The 24,712-nt window shown below is 51.1% G+C and overlaps 2 protein-coding genes across 6 annotated transcripts in view; both read right to left on the bottom strand.

Annotated features, from left to right (window-relative positions):
* Positions 1 to 24,712, bottom strand: part of RPL29 (ribosomal protein L29) — a 344,283-nt gene that overhangs the window by 90,367 nt on the left and 229,204 nt on the right. The window lies entirely within an intron of this gene.
* Positions 1 to 24,712, bottom strand: part of POC1A (POC1 centriolar protein A) — an 84,532-nt gene that overhangs the window by 10,886 nt on the left and 48,934 nt on the right. For all 4 annotated transcript variants that reach the window (XR_007723507.1, XM_050780933.1, XM_050780934.1 and 1 more), the window contains one exon: positions 13,404 to 13,547. Coding sequence is in view for 3 of the 4 variants with exons in the window: in XM_050780933.1 (XP_050636890.1) it covers positions 13,404 to 13,547 (144 nt within the window). In the remaining variant the exon portion in view is untranslated. The remainder of the gene's footprint in view (positions 1 to 13,403; positions 13,548 to 24,712) is intronic.

Consider the following 24,712-nt stretch of genomic DNA (forward strand, 5'->3'; position numbering starts at 1 on the left):
GCACTCTCCCTGGGCTACGTGGGCTTTTTCTTTGTCCCTCCTTTCTCCTGCTGGCCACCTCCTACCAGTGTGACTTCCCCTTCTTTCAGCCCCAGCCTCTTTTTCTCCCTCGCTTGGTTTCCTCTTGAGGTGGGCTTGTCCTGCATTTTTTTCTTAGCACTTTTCTCCCAGTTCTATTTCTATTTCCTTTCAAGGCCTCTTCATTCCCTTTTCACTCTGTGTTTGGTGAGAGAGCGAGGGGAACAGGAGCAGAGTGTGTGTCTGGCCACCTGGGACTGAGCTCCGGGTGGAGTCAGGCCCCTGCCACGGCTCACCTGCTATGGGGCTGATGCCAGGGCCGCCCGGCCTGGGAAGGACAACATCAACTCTGACAGGAAGGCCTCTGGGAGAAAGCAACACAGGATGAGCTGATGCAAGTGCTTTCCAAGTACTAGGTGCAGCAGGTGCAAAGGCCCTGAGGCACACTCTTGGAACTCTCAGGAGGCCAGGGTGTTTGGCCTCAAGTGGTTGAGCAGGGAAGAGATATGCGCCCTAGGGCCCTTAGCTTGAAACAGAAGGGAAGAGAGAATCCTCCACTCCCTGGCACTGCCTCACCAGGCTCACAAGTCTGAGCAGGCACAGCCAGGGAGGATGCTGCTCCCACATGCCTGTGGCCAGTTTGTAGAACGCTGGTTCCAGAATAAACTCTGGGAGAAGAGCCTCGACCTAGGAACTGACCACAGCCACCTGGTCCCACAGGCCATGAAATGGAAGGACTGGTACTTCAGAGCACAGACCAAGGTCACACCCTCAGAGACATGTCCCTTCGAGGAGCTGCTCCTCCTCCCATGACCACTGTCATCAGCACCTTTGCTGAAGGCTTCCCTCATGCACTCATGTGCGAACATGGCAGGGAAGCTGGAGCCGTAACTTCTCCAAAACTGAGGAGTTGTGGGACACTCACAACTGTCCTCGGGGGCAGCCAACAACATCATTCACTTCCATGCATCTGTCAGGCACCCACCACAGGCAGCAAACAAGGGACCCTAGCTCTTGGGGGCTTCCGAGCACTGACAAGGCCGCAGCACCATTCCTGTCTAGGCTCGGGGAAAGCTACTCCACCACCACTGACAGCAAAGAACATTTTAGGGGCAGGAAAGAACAAGGCTGGCCAAATCCTTAAAAATACTTCTCCTGGCCGGGCGCGGTGGCTCAAGCCTGTAATCCCAGCACTTTGGGAGGCCGAGACGGGCGGATCACGAGGTCAGGAGATCGAGACCATCCTGGCGAACACGGTGAAACCCCGTCTCTACTAAAGAAATACAAAAAACTAGCCGGGCGAGGTGGCGGGCGCCTGTAGTCCCAGCTACTCTGGAGGCTGAGGCCGGAGAATGGCGTGAACCCGGGAGGCGGAGCTTGCAGTGAGCTGAGATCCGGCCACTGCACTCCAGCCTGGGCTACAGAGCGAGACTCCGTCTCAAAAAAAAAAAAAAAAAAAAAAATACTTCTCCAAGTGCAGGCCTCACTCGAGGATTCCCCACTCCATCCCCCGCCCCCCAGCTCTGGGGCAGCCCCTCTTCCCAGGGGCCTCGTGCTCACCTTGGCCAGGGTCCTTCCCCATATCCACATCCTGCTCTTAGCAGAGCCCTGGGTGGTGGTACCTGGGGCCCTCCTTGGTGAGTGGTACTGGTTCCTATGGGAGCCTCCTCTGAGCTGGAAGACAGGTGGCATGGAGGTGGACAGGGTGGTTGGGCCAGACTGATGGGTGGAGGCGGAGCCAACATCCAGCCATGTGTCCCACCAAGCACTCTGCCTGGGCTGGAGACACAGTGGCAAGGGGAGCTGCAACTGTTCTGGGCTGGTAGGTTTGCAGGGAGGCCAGGAGATAAGGCATCAGTGGCTGATGGGGCAAAATGGGAAGCTGCACTGACTAAGGGAGAGGCAGCAGCTGGGTAAAGCCTGGGAGAGGCAGTAGGAGGGTGAGCATACAGGGCCATGCTGTCCCAGGCCCCCCTGGTGGCCACACGGGGTTGGTCAGCATATCATTGGCAGGGGTAGCCACATCAGGGCTCTGCCCTCGCCAGACTCAGGCAGGAACCCCATCCCCTGCCCCAGCTGGGCTCCTCCTGCACTAGGGCCTTCCAGGCAGGGTTTGAGGTACTTCCCTCTTGGCACTCAGGTGCCCCTCCTGCCTGCTCCTCAGTCCCCATCCTCACACCTAGGCTTCCTGGTGACTCCCCTTGCCCTACTCCTGGGACACTCTTCACCCTCTGCCTCCTCACTGCTTCTCCATGACCCTTTCCTATCTAAGAGCTCAGGAATAAAGGCCAGACTCCGTGGCACGGCATTCCTGTGGCCCTCCAGGCCCTGTGCTGCCCACCAATACTGCCTTCCCTGCCCAACCCCACCCACCTGAGGCCCGCCCACTCTCCTACCCCAGGAGCCTCCTTGCCCTGGCCCCACTGCTCGGATGCCTGCCTTCCTCCCCTCACGGGTGTGGGCCCTCGGAAAATGCCACTGAAGGATTCCTAGTGGGGAACCTTGGTCCCATGTGGTAAGCACGAAGGCTCTTCAGCTATATGGCCTAGGTTCAAAGGGAAACTTGACCACTAACTCGCCAAGCAGCCCTGGGCAAGTTACTAGACCCAGGGCTTCAGTGTCTTCGTCTGTAAAACGCATCTCTCGTAGTCACTGCAATATTCATATTAACAGCTAATATGCATGTAGCACTTGCTCTGTCTGGCTGGGCACAGGCATGCACTATGGGGAACAGCCATTGCCCTGACTGAGCTCTGGGATACTGGGGGAGCCATGGGCACAGATGGGGCTTGATGAGGCCCCAAATAGGGCAGCCTGTGGTCAGGTTTGGGAGGGTGTGAGCCATTGATGCACGTGGTGGTCTGGCTGCTTCTTAAAGTTCTCCTGTGATGAAAAGCTCCTTTTAATCATTTCCCGGGTTGTGGTTGATGTGGGCGCCCCCACGAGGTCCCCCTGGTGGGGCTGGGGTTCCCAGTCTCCTCCCCACCAACACAGGAGCCAGATAACTGGGCTGGAGGTGGGGTGGCCCCAGCTGCTCTGAGTCTCAGGGAGAGGGTGCAGTCACCCAGCCACACCACTGAGGACATTTGTGGCAGGCCAGGGCAAACGTCCTTGGGCTGGCCATTGACTCAACACCCCTGGTCTCAACTGTGCTGCACTGAATGTCTAACTTTCCTTTGGCTTCACTGCAGAGATGAAAAAATGTTGAATTAGTCTCCCCTGTAGCATGGTTTTGACTTCACTCAGATTCTGAAGATCTAAAACAGATGCAATAAAAGGGGAATCTCTTTGCTGTGGGGTCTCATGAGCTATCAAAACAAAGCAGGGCTGCCGGGCCCCACTGCCTACCCTAGCTCTGCACTGTCTCCTGCCAACTCCAGCTTTGTCACTTGGTGTACGCCTGTGTGTGTGCACATGCAGGGCCCTGCCTTGCTGGTGGTGCCCTGGCTAGCCTGCTGCCACATGTCAGCAATGACTGGGGGGCCAGAGGAGCCAGCCTAGCCATCTGCAGACAGGGCCTGCTGGTCTAAGCTCAGCCCTTCGCACTACCGAAGGCTCTGCCTCCTGGCCCCAGCCACCACCCAGCACCTTATGGTCTGCATCTCAGGGGCCTACATGTCAGAGGGTACAAACGATGCCCTTCAAGCAGCCTGTGGACATCAGTCAGTCTGCGTGCCAGTGCCATGAGGACAGAGATTGTTGTCTATTCTTCCTCATCACTGTCTTCCTGCTCCTAGACAGCACCTGGTACACAGCAGGTGTACACTGAGTACTGACTGGATGGACAAATGCCCAGCCCTGAGTGCTGTGGGAATGCAGGGAACACAGGTCTGGTGCCTGTCAGCCTAGGTCCCCCAGGCCAAAGGGCAGCCCTAATTTAGGGATGGGTCCACCCAGCTTGTGAGGAATACTCACCCCAGCGTGGGTCTCGGACCTGGTGGGCTTGAAGGGACAGAGGAGAGTGGGGCAGGCAGTAGGAGGGGCCAGCCCCCACCAGCTAGTCGTGGGAGGAGGAAGCCTCATTGCTTTGGCAGGAAGTGGGGGTGGGAGTCAAGGAAGCAGTCCAATTCCTCCCCTCCCCTCAGTCCTGGTCTGATGATGACTAAAATCTTTGAGGCCTGAACCTCAGAAAGGAAGGAATGGAGCTCCCCTCTAATGCTGATGTCTGACATGCTAACATGCCCAGGATCACAAATAGCCGATTCACAAAAGAACCAATTTCTAAAAAATTCTTCCCAATCTCTCTAGACCCAGCAACTGTCTTTTTAACCACTCCCCCTAACCCCACAGTCTGCTGCAAACAACAGAAAATGAGCTTTTGGTCCCTTGAGCCTACGGTCCATGGTTCTGTTTCACATTATCTCAGGGATATAGGATTTCTCTGACGGTTTTGCATCCCCCAACCCCCACCTCTAGTGAGGATTAGCTTCGGGAAGTACATGAAACACTATTTTCTATTAGTGGATTAGCCACCAGATTAAGGAATCTTGGCTATTTACCTACCTCATGGCTTAAAAGCAACTCCTTTTACATGAACACAGCTCTCTTTTCCATATCACTCTTTCTCCCAAAAGGAGAAGCTATAAAAAGTGGGTCCACTCAGACCATTCATAAAATCGGATGCTCCTGGGACCCATGGGGTGCTGCTCACACCCAAAGGGAGGACCTGAGTCACAGCCCCACTGATACGGGGTGGGTTCAAGCACATCCCTGCCAGCCATGTACAGGCCACCGGAGAAGCCAAGTGTCTGACCGGGATAGGCCCCAAGGTGTAGGACACCAGTCATGCTTGGCCATCAGCTTTGCTGGACTCTGACTCCAGGGCTGAGCATGGGGTGTGGACCTCGGCCTTGGTCGCCTTCTGCATCCCATTTCTTCAGAGGCTGACTTTTCCAACAATCCATGTAAAGTAGTTAGTTAACTACTTTCTCAAGACCCAATAAAACATTATCATCCTAAGCCAGAGAGACAGCTTGATAGCTTGCTGGAGGCCTGGAAGTCTCAGTCTAGTCTGGCAAGTCAGGCTGCAGCTACCACCCAGCAAGGCCACCTCCGGGAGGAAGAAGGGCACAAACCACTAGGGATGGAGTCTCAAGGCTCCCCTATCCTGCCAAGCATCCACTGATCCACAGTGGGGAAACCTGGGTAATAATCTTTTCTGGAGCCACTGGCTGGGCCCAGATCAGAAGGGCAAGTGGCAAATAATTGCTTCCCAAATGCCATGCTAAGTTCAAGGCTTCCTCCTCAGCCATGGCCACTGTGGGCATGATGAGGTTCCGTACCTATAGTACAGGCCTGGATCAGGGCCCTTAACAGAGCGCATGGGAGGAAGCAGCAGGCCCGACTACAGCCCTTCCTGGCCCTGCTATAGTGGTGCCTCATTCAGGAAAGCACCAAGTGGTCACGGGGTCAGCTGTGATGAACTAGGCTGTGGCTTGCTTAATCTCAGAGCCATGCAGGCCAGTTTGGGGCTCCTGTCATAACACTCAAGGCCCCTTTCTTGTGGCCTGTGTTTGGACTTTCCTTGGAGGGCCCTCAGGTCCCAGAGGAGCAAGGGCAAATCACCTGGAGTCCCCTCCCTTCCTCCTCTCAGAGCAAGCCTAGATTCAGCCCAAATGAGATGTCCCTGCATGGGCCTCTCTCCCTGCTCCCAGCCTCTGCTCTCCACCACCCGCTCCTGCCTACCATCTCCCAGCCCTCCCCCATCTCCAAGCCTGCTCAGAGCCTCACAGAAGAAATCTCATACGACCGACCATGAACATTCCCAAGCCCCAGAGGTAACCACAGCCACTGCCGAGCCCATCTGGCAGGCAGGGGCCTTCAATCTGCAGCCTCTTTGGGAACAGGGTGCTTTCTGCCACAACCACAGATGGGATAAAAGATGGAAAACCTGAGTTTTTTGCCAGACCCCCATGGGAGCTGCCATCCAGTCCCCCGGCAAACACGAGCTTGCCCGTTTTTGAGTGCTGTTCGCAGGCTGCGTGTCACGAGGGAGGCAGGGCACTGGCCCTGACCTGAGACTTGGGGAAGACGCAGGTTCCCCTGTCCCACCGCATTTGCAAAGCCAGAGGAGCCTTTGGGAAAAATGCCAAAAATAGTAACAGGGCTGGGGAAGGGCCAGGAGCCCAGACAGACAGACATTTCCCCAGTCCCTCTGCCACCAAGTGTGTTCCTGGCACAGACCAGACAGTGTCTTGGGTCCCTTGTCCCCCAGAAGCAGCCTCTTAACAGAAGGAAAACAAGCCTCTTGTTTCCAAACCCCCACAAAGAAGTTCAGGTTGTCCTGAACATGACTCTGGCCAAAAGGGCAGCCCATGAAGGTCCACAACAAGGAGGGTGGCTACATCCACTCTGGACCAAGTAGGTGAGCTGGCTAGATGTGCCGATGCAGAGAGCGGGCCCATTTTTGCAGAAACAACCCACCACCACCCTTACGGCCCTGTCTGCAAGTGGCAGCAGTGTTAGGAGGGCTGCACACGCCCTCCTGGGATGATGGGAAGACGCACCGGGTGACTTTCACTCTATACCCTCCCAACAAATTCTGTCTGCGTGCACGTGGGAGGACCGATCCCCAGGGAAAATGGTATAACTATAAAATTGGGTGTATATTTCCATAAGCAACAGCAAGCCCTCCCAGGAAAGAGGGATACAGAGAGCCCCTGAGAGTGGTGAGGCAGCTTGGCCCACATCAGGGCCAGGCACTGCCACCTTCCCCACCAGTGTGGAACCAGATGCCTCACCTGAGCAGCCCGTCAAATAGGAACTGCCAGGACTACCATGGGTGTGTGGGGGGAGCAGGTTTAAGGTATCTTGAAGCAAATAGGCCATTCTGTATCCCCAAAGCAAACAGGCAAAAATCCTTGGCCTTGCTGAGTTAGGACAGCAAAACGCAATGACTTGAACATTTAACAAAATTAAATGCAAAAGAGACGCAAACAAGCAGGGCTGGCGGGCCTGCTCCCTGCCTGCTCCCCACCACATGCATTTTCAAGTCCCATAGCCCAGCAGCCTCCATGAGTCACAGGAACTGGAACGTGACGACATCATAGCATTGCTGTGGCCAGCCTGAAACACTGGGTGCCATAAAAAAACAGTTGGAGCAGGAATTTCATGGCTTGGTATTTTTAAAAAGCAGCAAGACGTGAAACTGGAGTCAAAAATAACTTTGCTGTGGGCTTCTGAGGCAAAACCACCAAGCCGCGTGTTGGGCCTATGCCGGGCCCCCCTACAGCAGCCTCCCCAGCTCCTGGGTCATTGTCCACACCCCCGAGTTCCACCCCCTTGCCCTAAGGAAGGCCCAGGACCTCTGCAACTTCCAGATACCACTGGAACCTCCGTTACTCCTAAGGGCAGCTGAGCACTGTGCAGCAGCCCTCTGGCCTCTTGAGGGTTCATGAAGGAAGCCACAGGGCCGGTGTGGAGGTGAGCTCACGCAGCAGTGACTATTTGTGGAAACAGCCTCTTTCCCTGCTCACTGGCGAGTTTTCTGGCATCTGTGAAAAAGACCCCTAGATCACCTGGCAGCACCCCCAAGAGCACAAGGGGAAGGAGTACCAGGGTCAGGGTCAAGGCCTCTGCTTGTACACCCCCTGAGCACCCATCCCTGGGCAGGCCGGCCTAGCAGCCTCGGGGACTGGCCTGGAGTCCTCCAGGGGTGCTCAGAACAGTGGAGCCTGGCCTGGGGGCAGGCAGATGAAACAAGGCCTCAGGGGAAGTCCTGGCCCCACCTGAGAGGCTGACCTCTGCTGTCCACCCCATGGGACAGACAGACAGGGGGCAGTGCTTAAAATCTCCCCTCGTTGGAAAGCCAAAAAGAGGCAGAGCCGGGTCTGAGCAGCTGCAGCTTCTGACTCCTGGTCTGGGTTTTTCTCTGGAACCCTTGGGCCTCTGGGGTCGAGCCAACTTTCTCAGAAGACTTGAGGCAGGCCCAGCAGGTGAGTGATCCCAGGGAAGCCACAGGACAGGCGTGTGCTCTCTCCAGAGGGGACAGGGGAGGGGTGGGTCTCAGGACAGGCTCAGAGCAGGGCCCTTGGACCCTGAGGGAGGGGCATACGATCTCTCAGTGGGGTGGGGAGCTCGCAGCATGTGACGCCCACACTCCTGACCTCAGGCCTAGCAGTTCCTGAGAATTCCCACAGGGGGCTTGAGGAACAAAAAGTCCTCCAAAGAAAATCCTCAGTTCCATTGTTAGGAAATACACGTTCCCTAAAAACCATTACAATCTCTACATTCAAAGAATGTACTGTCACAGGAAGTACTATATACATCTTCGAAGAGCTTCCATCTTGGCCCCTGTTGCCTAGGTCCGGGTTAAAGGGTCTGATCTAATGGGCCCCATGACCCATGCCTGATTTTCAACAGTGTCTATGTGTACCCCAGTGCCTCTGTCACCTCCTGTGCCCTCCTCCTTCCTGGGTTGGGGAATGACTTCTTCTTTCTCCCCTCTCTTATCCTCCTGCCTAGCCAGACACTAGAGTCTCACTGGCAGCTCAAAAGCATTCCTGGGACTTGAGTCCAGCGACATGGGGACTGTGGAATGTCCACTCCTGTCATTCCTGTGCCACAAGCCTGCCCTGGTGCTTTCCCATATTGCTCCCAGGAGAACATCGACTCACTGCTGTGCTTCACAGAACAGCTGGCACCAGTCTAGCACACCCAGTTAACCGAGAACCGCACAGCAGAGCTCAGAGGACCCAATGAGGTGTCTCTCCCCATTTTACAAGGGAGAAGACTGAGGCTCTGGGATTGACGTCACCTGCCCAAGGTCACCCAGGTGATGAATGGTGGAGGTGTGCGCAGGCTGATCGGCAGGTGGCTCACTGGGTGAACAGAGTAGCCCTGAAACCCAAGGAGGAACAGTTGCTCCCCACAGCTGGTGGGGATGGTAAAGCTGAACAAACCCCAGCTGCTCAAAGCATGGCATCAGCTGGGATCAGGGCCCTGAGGAAGCTTAGTGAAGAAACCAATGGCACCCCAAACAGCAAGCTCAGTGTTTCCTGGGGCAAGGAGGGATCATCCCCACACAGGGGCAGGCCAGGGCAAGGGTGTGTGTGCTCTTTGGCTGCTGACCTAAGGCGCTCGGCCTGCTGGGCTCTCTGATCACAGAGCCCAGGGCAAGAGCTTCTGGCCTTACCTTTCAGGGAGGTCAAGTTTGGTTTGCAGAATTTCTTGATGAAGCCATGCCTAACTCCACCAAAACTGTTTGGCAAGGGAAGCTGGGGAAGCTCTGACCCACAGTGGTTGAGATCAGGATCACCTGGCCCCCTGGGGAAGCCCCAGGCTGGCTGGACCCCCGAGGCTGGTCCAGGCACAACAAGCCATTATTAACACATTATCTGCACCTGGCATGATGCTGCTGTCATGTGCCAGGTGGGAGGATAAAGTGAGGGCCACACAGGGAAGTCCTTGGAAAGTAGCAGGCCTCCAATAAAAATCAGGAGGATGACAATTATGATGAGTATGTGATCCCCACACTCTGAGGACTTTCCATCTAAAACAACTACGTGGGGAGGCCTGAAGACTGCACCTGCTTGGCTCGCAAGGTCACCCCAAAGTCTATTTTCCCCATATAAATACACTTTTGAAAAATAATGTATGGATTTTATAAAAAAGGCATTCATAAAAAAGTAAAACACCAACCCCATTTCTGGAGTTAAAGGGTTTCTGATGCTGTACAAGTCCCAAGGGCACTTTGGTTTCCTCTTCATCTGCAAGGCCTCTTGGCCTGGGAAGGCTGGGGGGAAGCTGCCCCACTTGCTGGCTTGCTCCGGAGACCAGGAGCCTTGCAGGGGCCAGCCAAAGTGCTGTTTGTCTCATCGCCCCTGGGATGGGGCTATGATAGCACTGTCCTTGCTCATGTCTCAACTTCTCTGTGTCCCTATCTCCACTCTACCCCAGACCCTCAGCATGGGTCAGGCCTCAACTTTGCCTAGTGTCCCATCAGGTGAGGATGAACTCCTGGGCTGCTGCTTCTGTTACCCTACACCAGAGGACCCATGGCCTTGACCCGGTGTCTGGACTCCCACTTGTTTCCAGTGATTCCAGTTGCCGGCTCCTCTGTGGACGCCTGGCTCCGACCTCGGCAGATTCAGTCCTGAGTTCTTCCTGAAGGTGGGACCGGGTCTCATACAGGGCCCACCACACAGAGTGGGCTCAGTGAATGTGTGTGCATGGAAGGAACCTGCTACCTCTGCTCTGAGGGCCAAGGAATGGCTTCCCGGGTAGGGAAGGGTCTAGCTTCATGAGGCAGTGGAGAATTGGGAGAGCTATTTCTGGTGCTGTCATGCAGATCCCCCTGGCCTCCAAGCCTTGGATAACGACAATGGCAGCAACAGGAGCAGCACCCAACACATCAGCAGTGCACGGCGTTGTCAGGTACTGTTCAAGGAGCTTCCCAAGAGGCCTATGAAGTGGGTGCTATGATCAGCTCTGTGTTCCAGATTTGGAAAGTAAGGCACACAGACGCGAAGTGACTTGCCCGAGGTTGCTGAGCTAGGCAGTGGGGAAGCCAGACAAAGCTAAAGCCACTCCTCTCCACCGGCTCACTCAGCTTCCTGGCTTCCAGGCTTTTCCTTCACACAGAGGAGCTGCGGAAGGCGTCACCCTGGGGAGGACTGAGATTGGGTCCCTGACCCTCAGACTGGTGAGAGACAGACCACAAACACTCACAGAGGTGACCTTGCCACATGGGGCCATACCAGCCTGTTGAGCAGAAAAGTAGGCTTTGAAGACTGTGAGCCTCTGAAATAGGGTATCCTACCCAGGGGCTGGAGACTCTGTGACTCACTCAGAAACATCCCTGGCCACTGCCCACTGCAGCCCCATGGCTCTCGCCTGGAAGGATGTTCTGTAGGATGGAGGCCTGAAGGACCTGGAAGGCAGCTTCCCTCTCAAAGGCCACTTTGAAGTAGACTTCCCTGTGGGGGAGGGAAGGGGTAGTGGGGGCGACGGAGGAGAACAGCATAATTCACATGGATGACTTTTTAGTAGGAATCAGTGCTGGGGTGGCTGGGCATCCCACCCTTCCAGACAAAAAGGCTCTTCAGGACCTGGTGGATGGCGAGGAGTGCTTGCTGATGGGGTGGCACCTGAGACCAATATCCACAGACCAAGAAGGAAGGCCAGCTGAACAAGCCACTTGGGAAGATGGATGGTGGTGGCCGTCTGGCATTAAGCTTCAGGGGAGGGCTGGGTCAGTCTGGACCATCCAGAGCGGGGCCTGCTGTGGGCCTGCCTCTGCTGGGCCAATGCCAAGAGAAAGGTGCAGAGAAACTTTCAACCCCCTGGTGGAGATAGCTCTGGTTGTGGCTGAAACACCTCAGCTAGAGAAAATCTCAACTCCAGGAGAGAAAGGTGGGCCTAGAAGACAACCAACAGCCAGGCCCGAGGAGAACTTGCCAGGATTAGCACAAAGGTGCTATGCACAGTTCTGAAAATGGGTTGAACTTTAAGGCCTCAACTGGTGCTTCATCTGCAGAACTCAAGTTTCCTCGGGATGCATTGAGTCCGTCAAGAACATGCCTCGCTTTATGGCATCCAGAAACACACAGACACTGTCAGTTTTGCAAAGCAGGTGACTGGCTGATATTGTTGGCATCTGGTCGGGGGTGGCCTGCCAGTTGGATTTGCAAAGGGGCTGAATAGTGTGAGGTAGGACCAGGGTGCCACAGAGGCACTGAGACACCCAGACACCCAGCCATGGGCCGAAGGCCACAGGCCACAGGCCAGCCTTCACTTATTCTCTGTGATGCCAGTTTTTTAAAAGTTACTATCGTACTAACTGCGAACACATAACAAAACCTTCCATGTGCACCCCTAAAACACAGTGACAGGAAATGTTTTTAGTGTTATACTCCTCTGGATGCAATGTAGCTATTTTTAACCACCTTCTCAGACTTAATTTCCAATTTTATCCTATAAAGTTCTAATTGATTCCACCTCCCCTAATCTCTCACTTGGCGAGGCTGTGAAAAACATGAGGCAGTTGCTGACGGGTTTGAAGTGGGGTGGTTTTTAAGTCTTTGCATGCTGCTCACATCACTCTCAGCACATGCCTTCTTCTCAGGGCTTAGCAGCCTCTCAGCAAGGTCTGTACACTGTGCCCTGGAGTCCCACAGCCCCCAGTCATGACACTTGGCCTTTCCCTTCAAGAGTGCTTTCTTCAGTGGGCCCAAGGTATGCCCCAGCTGGGCTCTGATGACACACCCTGGAAGAGCTTTTCTCACTTAGCCCACGATCCCAAGCTGGGGAAAGGATACCATGCCATCTCAGCTCCATTTCCGTTAGTGACATCAAGGGTCCCTTGCATCCTTCATGTGAGCTGGACTGGAGACCACTCTTCCTTGCTTCCCCACCCCCTGCCCCCTGGCTTTAACACCTTTCTGTTTTCCTCATGGGCCACATGTGTCCCTCCTGCAGCCTCGCTCTACCCATGTGATGGCATGGCAGAGGAGGATCTGCAGAGTCCCAGCCTGGCCTCAGGAGCCAAGCAGATGAGGAATTGGGGAACCTCTAAATCCCGCCTTGCCCCCCACCCCATCACCACATATCCACATGCCAGCCACCTGGAGCTTCACTCATTCCCTGGACATGCCCATGGCCTCTTCAGAGCCATAGGCAGCCAGGACCTCTCTTCCTCCCTCGGGTGGGATGGCCCTGCCAAGCATGCCCTAGTGCTGGCCACCACCTCTTGTCAGGGGATTTTGCTCTTAATGAAACTGCTACACTACGAGCCTGTGTTATGGCTGCCAACCTACGCTCCCAAGGGCGGAGCCCATATCCATCTCAGTGATGAGGGTGGTCAGGGCCACAACTAACATTCATTGAGCAGTTACCTAGGGCCAGGCATGGGTCAAACATTTCCCAGATTCATCTCCCTTAATTCTCATCATGAATGTGGCAGGCAGAGCCCACAACCACCAGCACTTTACAGATAAACATACCAGGGCTTAGAGAACTGAAGGGATTTCCCCAAGGTTGCTCAGAGGATAAGGGCCAGGCTCAAACTCAGAGCCTAGGCTCTCAGAAGCCCTGACTCACTACTCAGTTCCCTGGCATGCCCCTGCAGTGCCTATCCAGCAAAGAGTGGGAGGAATAAACAAACACAGTGTTTCTTTCAAAGCTCTTCAGTGGCCCAGGTCAGCTCTAGGTAAGCACACTCCAGTAGTACCCAGCACTGGGGATTTTGGAGTCTAGTGGCCTGGCCAGGGCTTGAATGGCTCCAAGAGCCAGGATCCCCGGGAAGGCTCTGCAATGTCATTAATCTGGACTGGAAAAGAGGTCCATTATAATTATGTTTTTAAAAATCCAGCACCTGTTGTCCAACTTCAAAGGGTCCAAATGCGGGACCAAGTGCAGATGACGGGTGAACCCACAGTGTGGCTTACCTGAGTGAGGACATCCAGCTGGCCCACAATGTGCTCCAGCGTGCTGGTCAGCGTCTGGGGCACGCTCACGGGCTCCTGGGGCTGGCTCTGCACAGACTCCACACTCCTGCCTCTGCCTGGGGGGCCAGGGAAGTCCACTTCTGGCTAAAGACAGAAAGAAAAAAGTTCCTCAGTCTATACAGTGCTTGAAGAAATACTGTGAGAGGAATAGCCCCTCCAAAAGATGAAAGGGAAAACCACCAGCAAACTTGAGAAGGTAAGCTGCAAGTGTCAGTGAGAAACAGCAGCGTGGCGCCGTTCCCACATCTGGGTCCACATGCACACCTTTCCAGGCAGAGGCCTTAAGTGAGGAGTGGAATCAGAACGCCTCGTGGTTCAGGCAGAAAGGGGCCTGGGGAGGAGGGCAGGTAGGTCAGTGAGTGGCCTCAGTCTGCTCTTGGAGCCCCACAGGGAGGCTGGCTGCCTCCCATCTCTTCAAGCAGCTGGCACCCACCAGCAGGCATCCAGGTGAGTCCTGAGATGCTGAAGCCCGGCCTGGGCCTGAAGTTCCTCCTCTTCCTGGTCAGTTGAACTCTAATTCCCCACCCCCCAATATGGGGATGTGTCAGGCTTCACAAATGCCTTTCCCAGGCCCGAGGAGCTGTGGCCCAGAACCTGGTGGCAGTGTGTGTGTGGCAGGGAGAGGGGTGTTCCAATCCCATCCTGGCCCAGATCCCCTGGAAAAACAAAGATTTCTGTTTGCATGTCCCAGGCTGGCACATGGCTGGCAGGAATCTGAATCCACAGGAGAGGCACCCCGGGCTGCTTCAGATAGGACTCCAGGAGGTGAGGGGCTTAGTGCTTCTGCCTAAGGCCCTTCAGCCCCCAAATTCAGAAAAGTCGGCTCCTTGTCCTATGCACAAAGGCTTCTGTGGACCGAGGAAGTGCTGTGCACGTGTTCAGTGGGCGGGATGCTGGAGCCATGGGTGTCCAAGGGCAGGGCTGGTCTTAGAGCCTGCAGTTCCTCTGTGGACTTGTTCCCACGGGAATGTGGTTTAGCACGTGGACCCTATCTGCATGTTTTCCTTTATTAGGTAAGTATTCTAGTCTCATAGATCACAAACTTTCAAGGGCATGCTGATTTGAACTTGGAAAAATGCTGGCCCTCGTGATGGCTACAGGAGAACCTGAATGTAAGACATGAGCCAGAGGGATGTTCTTGAGAACATGAGCAGCACCGTGTCCACACGCCTATCATCAGCATGTCGACCACTTCCGTGGCCATTTCCACAACTTCGGCCATCAGGGCTGAGTCTCTTCCAGTCCTCCAGGAATCAACGTGCTTCAGATCTCAAAGCTTACCCAGAAGCCCATCCCAAAAGGAAGTTTCAGAAGTCCACCAGCCTTGCCAGGATAGACTTCAGCCTACCACAGTGGCCCCCAGACTAAGGCAGTTCTGTCAGGAGACACAGCAGAGTGCAGTGGTGAGGAATGGTGACTCAGACACTCACTGACCAGCTCTGGGCCTCCACTTCTTCATCTAGACTGGGCCAGTCCTTCAAATGGCTGAAGCTACCAGCAGGCCTTTCTTAAGAAATGTTCAGTGCTGTGCCCACTCCTTCCAGAGGAGCCCCTAACTTGTAGACACACACACTCCTCCACTGCAGGAAGGGTGTGAGCAGGGAACTCTTCTGTCCCACAGCCAGCATTGTCATGGAATGGGTCAGAGTCTGGTGCTGCTGGCTGCCTAGGAAGGAGGGAATGGAAAATCTGAGTTTCTGCAGAATGGCCCAGAAACGGACAGTGCTGAGCTCAGCCTCTGGAAGCACAGTGGACGCTGCAGGGAGGCAGGGTGAGTACCACTGACTTTAGCAATAGAAACCCTCCTGGATGAGCCAAAGTTGAGCCAGCTCCAAGGGAGTATTAAAGACAGCAGCCGCGGGGCTCCAAGCTGGAGAGGTGGCCTTTACAACAGAGGGTTGCAGCAGCTGCCATGTTTTCCCACCTATACCACACTTTCATGGGCTGTCTCCATTTGACAAGAAAGAGAACTAAGGCTCAGTCAGAAAATGACTGTCCAAAACTAACCAGCCTCAAACTCTAGGGCTGTCTGGAGCCATTTCCCTGCCTCCTTGCCCACTCTCATCAGAAAACATCACAGCACTTAACACTCTACCAGTCCAGCAATTGCCATGGTTTACTTGCCATCCACTGTGTGCCCTCATTTAATGTCACCTCACTTAATACATGTAACCTCACTTCATCCTTATGATGGACCTTCCCAATAGGCATTATTAACCTTGTTTTTCAGATATGGACACTTGGGCTCAAAGAGGTTAAGTAATTTGTTCTAAGTTACCCAGCAAATAACAGAATTGGGATCTGAACCCAAAATGCAGGCTCTTCCTGGGCATGAGACAGCCTCTGGCAGGTGACATTGACTGTAGCTGGGCTTCCATGTGCACAACTCCTCTCCAACGTCCCCATAGAGGCCTCTGAATCCTGGGTCTAATGCTTTTTGCGTTACTTCCTCAACCCAGCTGCCCTGGAATGATTGCCCGGCACAGAGCTGAACTCAGAGGAGGCCCTCCACAAACACTCAACACCCCAAAGAGCAGAGCCCACCGAGGTAAACTTTCTGTGCAATGAAACCTCCCCACTGTCTGCACTGTAGCAAAGGGCCAGCAGCCCCGCCCCTCACAGCTCTGGAGCCACTCACCTGCATGCCAGCACTCCGGAGCTGTGGCATTTCCCTGAGGGCTGGGCAAATAAGCAAGAAAGCAGAGATAAGAAAATGACACGCAAGAGTGGGAAGAGACAGTCATACCAGAGCCATGAGTAATGACAGTGGCAGAATAACCCAAGCAGCATTTAAATGCAAAAGTCACATCAGCGTTTTGTCTGTTCAACATCAAAGGGTCCTAGTGGTTTTGCCTGGTGGTTCTCAGTTAAGTATAACATGAATAAAATAACACAAAGAGGCCAGACACAGTGACTTACCCCTGTAATCCCAACACTTTGGGATGCCAAGGCGGGCGGATCACTTGAGGTCAGGAGTTCAAGCCTGGTCAACATGGTGAAATCCTATCTATACTAAAAATAGAAAACTTAGCCAGGGATGGTGGCAGGCACCTGTGATCCCAGCTACTCAGGAGGCTGAGGCAGGAGAATCACTTGAACCCAGGAGGTGGAGGTTGCAGTGAGCTGAGATCACATCACTGCACTCCAGCCTGGGCAACAGAGCAAGACTCCATCTCAAAATAAAAAGTAATGCTCACTAAAATAACAACAAAGATTAACCCACACATATACCCGTATAGATCTACATCAATTCAAGAACATTTCACTTTTGCCAAATATAAGTATCTTAATACCAAAACAAAAAAAAGGTGACTCTCAAGAGATGGCTCTAACTTTCGGAAATATCACTTGGGGCCTGCAGGTGTCTCCTCTCATGCCACCCTGGGGTGGGACTCTGGTTTCTTACAGTCGGTTAAGTGTTGCCCACCTCAGTTCCTGTTTCCTCTGCTGCCTGCCTTTCATGCACCACCAGGAGCTCAGCACTTCGCACACAGCAGGAATTGCCTAAATATCTGTGGCTGATACTCAGCCACCCAGACACAAGAGGAACCAAACCATAACATTTCATTAAAAACAAAAAGAAACAGCTTGTAGATCTTCCTTGTGACAAGAAATCAACCCATCTGGAGTTGACTTCTTGAGAGGTCTCTGAATTGACCGTGATCTCACTCTTCCATCAAGATACAAGTATGGATAAGGAGCTGCTGCCTAGGATATATAAAGCTGGGGAGAGTGTTAATTCCATCCTAACAAGAAAAAGACTGACAATCTAAAAGAATCATAACTTCTCTTAAATCAGTGAGCTGAAGTCACAGAGCAACCAGTAGCCTGAAATCTAAGGAAAGACAGACACTTCCAAGGAAAACAGAAAGTGAGCGTCAGCTGTGGGTCACTTATGGCAAAGCATGAAGAGAAGAGACACCAAGTGCCATACGAGTGGGTAAGTTACAGTTTTAACAAATTGCTGGAGACCAAGTGTAGACTAGGGTAAGAGTGCAGAACCCCCAGGCGCCACAGGCACAAGTAGAGCTTGCACCCATGCACAGGTTCTTCTCCACAGACCTCCCCTGGGCTTTCATAACAAACAAATGGGGGCAGAACAGTAGATGGGAGAAAACCATTCCAGGAGGTGCAGGCCTAGGAGAGGGGAGTGAGCAAGGAAAGATATGAAGCCCTGCCAGGACCTCTCCCCTGTAGAACAGCATCCTAAAGCTACCAGGGAAAAGCAAAGATAAAAACACCCCTCACTGAGGGAGAGGTAGGAAACTATCCTGAGCTGAGATTATCAAGGTCTCCTTTCAATGAGGAAGGAGCAGGACCGCTAAGAATGTCTGACTTTTGAGACTCAGGGAGACAGAGTCTGCCTAAGACTGAAGCTGGGTCAAGACAACAGAGCCCACCCCCAACCCCTACGAAAACAAAAAACAAAACAAAACAAAAAAATAGCAAGCACCAAGCAACAGCAGCCTATCTAGGGAGGAGGGCCAAGAGCATGGAAAAAAGCATGCCCCTCTGAGAGGCAAGACCACAGGGCTGGCTGAAAGGTGAGAGTGAGGAAAATGATTGAGAAAATCCTCTATCACCCAGACCTCAACCTAGGTACGTTAGGTAACACTAAACTAAGCTCAACTCCTGATAAGACTATTTACCTCAGTCTTTACTGTCCTAAACATGATGCCTGGCATTTAATAGAAAATTATGAGACACAAAAAGGCAGGGAGAAAAAAAACCCCACCGTCAAGAGACAAAGCAATCAGTAGAAACAGACTCAGATGACCTAGATGTTGAAACTACGAGATACAAAATTTAAAATAATTATGATTAATATGGTAAAGGCTCTACTGAACAACACACATGATCAAATGGAGAATTTCAGCAGAAAGGCAGAAATTATAAGAAAGAGTCTAATGGAAACAACAGAAATAAGAAACCCAGTAACAGAGAAGTATGGCTATAATGGGCTCAATGGGAAAATAAATTAGTGATCTTAAAGATAGATCAATTCCTCAAACTGAAACACAGAGGGCTAGAACAGAGCTTCCATAAGCTACAGGACAATATTGTCTCTAACACATGGACAACTGGAATCCTGGAAGGAGAAGAGAGAGAAATTAGATATTTCTTATAAATAGAAATTTGCTGGTTAAAAAACTGTCAGCTTTGGTTTGTCTAGGGGGAAAAAAGGTCTTTACTTCCCCACCATTTCTAAAATATTTTTGCTGAGTACAAATATTGGGTTGGCAGTTTTTCCTTCAAACTTTAAAGATGTTACTCTTTCAGTTTGTATAGTTTCATGAGAATTCTTCATAATTCTTACATTTGATCCACTGTATGTATGTTTTTTTTTCTCTGGCTACCTTCAAGATTTCTTTTTCAATCCTTGGTTTTCAGAACTTTGAATATAATTCATCTAGGATTTTGTTTTGTTTTGTTTTTTCTCCAGCTTGTTTGTTGTTTCTCTGAGCTTCTTGGAACTATGGTTTGATGCCTTTCATTATTTTTTGAAAATTCTTGGCCATTATCTTTTCAATAACACCAAAACAACATGAAGTATATATTATTAATAGTTTCCTAGGGCTACTGTAACAAATTGTCACATTTGATGGCATAAAAGGATAGAAATTAATTCTCTCACAGTTCTGGAAGTCTGAATCAAGGCAGGGCCACATTTTCTCTGGAGGCACGAAGCGAGAATGCTTCCTCTTTCAGTTTCTGGTGACTCCATAATTCCTTGACTTATGGCTACATAACTCCAATCTCTGCCTCTGTCTTCACATGGCATTCTTCTCCTTTCTCTGTGTGTCTCTCTTCTGTGTGGCTCTTCTAAGGACACTTGTCATTCAATTTAGGACCACCAATCCAAGATGATCTCATCTTGAGATTCTTAATTACATCCACAAAGATCTTTTCCCCCAAGTAAAGTCATCTTCACAGTTTCTGGGGGTTAGGATGTAGACATATCTTTCAGGGAGGCTCCCATTCAACATACTACAAAATGCTTAAGTATAAATCTAACAACATATGTGCAAAATGTGTATGTTGAAAACTACAAAACACTAATGAGAAAAACTGAAGACCTATACCAATGAAGAGATACACCGTGTTCATGTATTAAAGGCTCAACGTTGTAAATATGTCAATTTCCTCCCAAATCACCTACAGGCATCAAGAAGTTGATTCTGAAATTTACATGGAAAGGCAAAAGAACTAGAAAAGCCAAAACGATTTTGAAAAAAAGAATAAAATTAGAGGAATCACACTACATGATTTCAAGACTTAGTCTAAAACTATATTAACCAAGACACTGTGATATTGGTAAAAGGATAGACACATAGATTAGTAGAACAAAGAGAATCCAGAAACTCTAGACCAGTATCTGGCCAATTAATTTTTAACAAAGGTGCACAAACAACTTAGTACAGAAAAGTTAGTATTTCCAAAGTTGATTAAACAATTGGGTATCCAAGTGCAAAAAAATGAACTTCGGTACATACCATGCACTACATACAAAAACTAATTCAAAATGGATCACAGAACTAAGTGTAAAAACTAAAACTATAAGGCCGGGTGTAGTGGCTCATGCCTGTAATCCCAGCACTTTGGGAGGCTGAGGCAGGCGGATCATCTGAGGTCAGGAGTTTGAGACCAGCCTGGCCAACATGGCAAAACCACGTCTCTACTAAAATGCAAAAATTAGCCAGGTGGGCGGATCACGAGGTCAGGAGATCGAGACCATCCTGGCTAACACGGTGAAACCCCATCTCTACTAAAAATACAAAAAATTAGCCGGGTGAGGTGGCGGGCACCTGTAATACCAGCTACTAGGGAGGCTGAGGCAGGGGAATCGCTTGAACATGGGAGGCAGAGGTTGTAGTGAGTCGAGATTGCGCCAACGCACTCCAGCCTGGGCAACAAAGTAAGACTTCGTCTCAAAAAAAATAAAAAACAAAAAACCAAACCTAAAACTATAAAACGAATATACATTTTTCCTGTAAAACATAAGATCTCTGTGACCTTGGGTTAGGCATATTCCTTAGATATGATACCTGAAGTATGATCCATAAAAGAAAAAATTGATAAAATGAACTTCTTCAAAATTCAAAACTTCTGCTCTTTTTTTTTTTTTTTTTTTGAGATAGAGTCTTGCTCTGTCCCCAGGCTGGAGTGCAGTGGCGCGATCTCGGCTCACTGCAAGCTCCGCCTCCCGGGTTCACGCCATTCTCCTGCCTCAGCCTCCCAAGTAGCTGGGACTACAGGCGCCCACCACCATGCCAAGCTAATTTTTTTGTATTTTTAGTAGAGACAGAGTTTCACTGTGTTAGCCAGGATGGTCTCGATCTCCTGACCTCATAATCTGCCCATCTCGGCCTTCCAAAGTGCTGGGATTACAGGCTTGAGCCACTGCACCTGGCCAAAACTTCTGCTCTTTGAAAGACATTGAATAAAAAGGATGCCCGGCCAGGCGTGGTGGCTCATGCCTGTAATCCCAGTACTTTGGGAGGCTGAGGCGGGCGCATCACCTGAGGTCCGGAGTTTGAGACCAGTCTGACCAACATGGAGAAACCCCGTGTCTACTAAAAATACATAATTAGCTGGGTGTGGTGGCGCATGCCTGTAATCCCAGCTACTCAGGAGTGAGGTAGGAGAATGGCTTGAACCTGGGAGGCGGAGGTTGCTTATGAGCCGAGATCGCACCATTGCACTCCAGCCTGGGCAACAAGAGTGAAACTACATTTCAAAAAAAAAAAAAAGGTGTTCTACATCATTAATTATTAGGATAATGGAAGTTAAAACCACAGTGACATACAACTCTATACCTATTAGAATAGCCTAAAGGAAAAAAAAAAAACTGATCATGCCAAGTGTTGGAAGGGAGGTGGAGTAACTTGAACTCTCATATACTGCTGGCACGAATGTAAGACGGCATAACCATTTTGAAAAGTTTGACAGTTATTAAAAGGCTAAACATACACCTATTATATGTCCCAGCCATTCCATGCCTACGTATTTACCCAAAAAAATGGAAGCATATTTCCATAGAAAAATACGTACATGAACGTTCATGGCAGCTTTATTTATAATAGCCAAAAATTGGCCAGGCGAGGTGGCTCACGCTTGTAATCCCAGCACTTTGGGAGGCCGAGGTGGGCGGATCACGAGGTCAGGAGATCGAGACCATCCTGGCTAACACGGTGAAACCCCATCTCTACTAAAAATACAAAAAATTAGCCGGGCGAGGTGGCAGGCGCCTGTAGTCCCAGCTACTCGGGAGGCTGAGGCAGGAGAATGGCATGAACCCGGGAGGTGGAGCTTGCAGTGAGCCGAGATTGCGCCACTGCACTCCAGCCTGGGAGACAGAGCGAGACTCCGCCTCAAAAAAAAAAAAAGGCCGGGCACGGTGGCTCAAGCCTGTAATCCCAGCACTTTGGGAGGCCGAGACGGGCGGATCACGAGGTCAGGAGATCGAGACCATCCTGGCTGACACGGTGAAACCCCGTCTCTACTAAAAAAAATACAAAAACTTAGCTGGGCGAGGTGGCGGGCGCCTGTAGTCCCAGCTACTCGGGAGGCTGAGGCAGGAGAATGGCGTAAACCCGGGAGGCGGAGCTTGCAGTGAGCTGAGATCCGGCCAGTGCACTCCAGCCTGGGCGACAGAGCGAGACTCCGTCTCAAAAAAAAAAAAAAAAAAAAAAAAAAAAAAAAAAAAAAAAAAAAAAAAAAAGCCAAAAATTGCAAATAGCCCAAATGCTCACCAACAAAACAAAATTGTGGTATATCCATTTGACGAAATAAAAAGGAATGAACTATGGATACATATAACCATGTGGGTCAATCTCAAAATAATTAGGCTGAGTGAAAGAAACCAGACCAAAAAGAATATATAACTGTATAATTTCATTTATATCATATTCTAAAAAATACAAACTAATCTATAGTGACAGAAAACAGATTAATGATTGCCTGGGGCTGGGGCTAGAGTGAGTAGATTGACTACAGAGAGGCAAAAGAGAACATTTTGGGATGATGGAAAGATTCTATATCTTGATTGTGGTAATGGTTACATGACTGTATCTGTCAAAACTCAGAGAACTGTTTGCTTTCTAAAATGGTGAATGTTACTATTTGTAAATTATAAAGCCCAACTAAAAACAAAAAACATGTGGTTACAACTGAAATGTCCTTAGGGGACCAACCTACCCATCACAGGACACAGTTGACACCACTCATCACTGCCACTCTGCACTCAAGGTGAAAATCACCAGCTCTCCACAGGCCATTACCAACGGGCCAAACCCAAGGCTGAAGACCCCAGGTGAGGCCCACAAGGTCCACCATCAGTCTGGGAATTACAGTTTCCAAATGCAAAGCCAGAGTCATAACTCAGTGCAGTGCAATTTCCAAAGCCCCAGTTTCCCAGTGGAATTCAAGAGAGCAGCAGAGGTTCCCAGGCAGGGTTTCCCAAGCAGCAGACATGCAGTCCATGGAGTGTCAGGCCTCCGCTGCTTAGGAGTCTGTACACAGCTTGGCAGTCGGGAGCAAGGTCTGCACGCACCTGGTCAGTAGGCTGGAGCTTGAGCAGAGATGAAACACACCCCTCTCGGGGGGAGGGGGTGAAATGGACAATTCTTAATACCTGCTCAAGGTGGAACTTTCTACTTTTTTAAAATTTCTAACACTGGACCATGCCCTTTGCCCAGCCTGCTCCTGAAACTGAAACTCTGTAATAAACAAAAGCGTCCAGGAACTGGTCCAAAGCTTGATTCTAGGCAAGAGAGGGGAGAAGGTGACCTGGGGCCAAGAGCTGGGCTATCTCACTCACCCTTCCTGTGCAGACCCAGGTGAACAGCATGTCTGGCCACTGCTCACTGAAAACCAAGGCACGTCACTACATTTCCAAAGCAGGGCTGCCCTGTGTAAAACTGGAAGAAATGGACACAAACACACCCCTATGATTAAATCTTTTCAGCTGAATCTTTGATTGAACTGTTCACTGTATAGCCTGCTAAGTGTGGAGAAGGAGACTCACAGACACAGATGTTTCTTAGTCCTGGCCTCAGGTCTTTGACAATTTGCCTTCATGAAAAGTTGACAGGCATCCATGTCTGTCTACCTCCATGTTTGCTAAACCTGCCCCTAGGGAGGGAAGCAGGGAACACACTGAGCTCACTTGGACTCAGCCTCATGTCCATCTTCTCAAGAGGAAAGGCACAGGTGTTTTCTCAAATTAAAGCTCAAAAGAAGCCTATACTGAACTCACCACACATATCTGCAGACTAGATACGCTACAGTCTTATTTGCCCTGTAATTTAGGGTTCTGGCCTAGAATCCAACAGGAGAAGAAACTTCTGATTCCAAACATAGCCCTGAACCCAAGAGAAATTCTGGTTTCCTAAAACCATCTAACTTTTGGCCGTCCTGCCAGTCCTGCCTCCAGGCAGCCTGAGCATGAGGGTGGGGTATGGCCCCACCACTGGCTTTCATCTAGGGGCTATGAACATGCAAGGTACCTTTTCACATTCCCCATGCCAGACTGTGAGTAGGGCAGGTGCTGGGTCATTTCTGAACGTTCAGGCCGGGAGCGGTGGCTCATGCCTGTAATCCTAGCACTTTGGGAGGCTGAGGCGGGCGGGTCACGAGGTCAGGAGATAGAGACCATCCTGGCTAACACAGTGAAACCCCGTCTCTACTAAAAATACAAAAAATTAGCTGGGCGTGGTGGTGGGCGCCTGTAGTCCCAGCTACTTGGGAGGCTGAGGCAGGAGAATAGTGTGAACCCGGGAGGCGGAGCTTGCAGGAAAAAAAAAAAGTTCAGAGACACGGGGCCTGGAGGTCCACACAGCAACCTCCAAACCAAATCAGATGTTCCACAACTACAGATCACAGTCAGGCCTCAGAGCCACCCCTTGACCTCAGGCCCCTGCCGATGGGAAACCAACATGGTGTCCTTTGGACTAAAACTGTGAAGGGGCCAGGTGTGATGGCATGCGCCTGTTGTCCCAGCTACTCATGAGGCTGAGGTGGGAGGATTGCTTGAGCCCAGGAGTTGGAGGCTGCGCTGAGCTACAATCCAGTCTGGGTGACATTGTGAGAGACCCTATTTCTAAATAAATAAATAAAATAAAAATTGTAAAGGGGTTGAAGGGTGGGTCTAAAATGAAGGATGGGGAATCTGCATGCCTGACCAACCCCTGGATTCCAGGCCTTGTCACACACAGAACCAGGACCACAGGCCATCTCATAGTCCCCTC

This window comes from Macaca thibetana, chromosome 2 (genome assembly GCF_024542745.1).
Source record: "Macaca thibetana thibetana isolate TM-01 chromosome 2, ASM2454274v1, whole genome shotgun sequence".
NCBI classification, from domain to species: Eukaryota; Metazoa; Chordata; class Mammalia; order Primates; family Cercopithecidae; genus Macaca; species Macaca thibetana.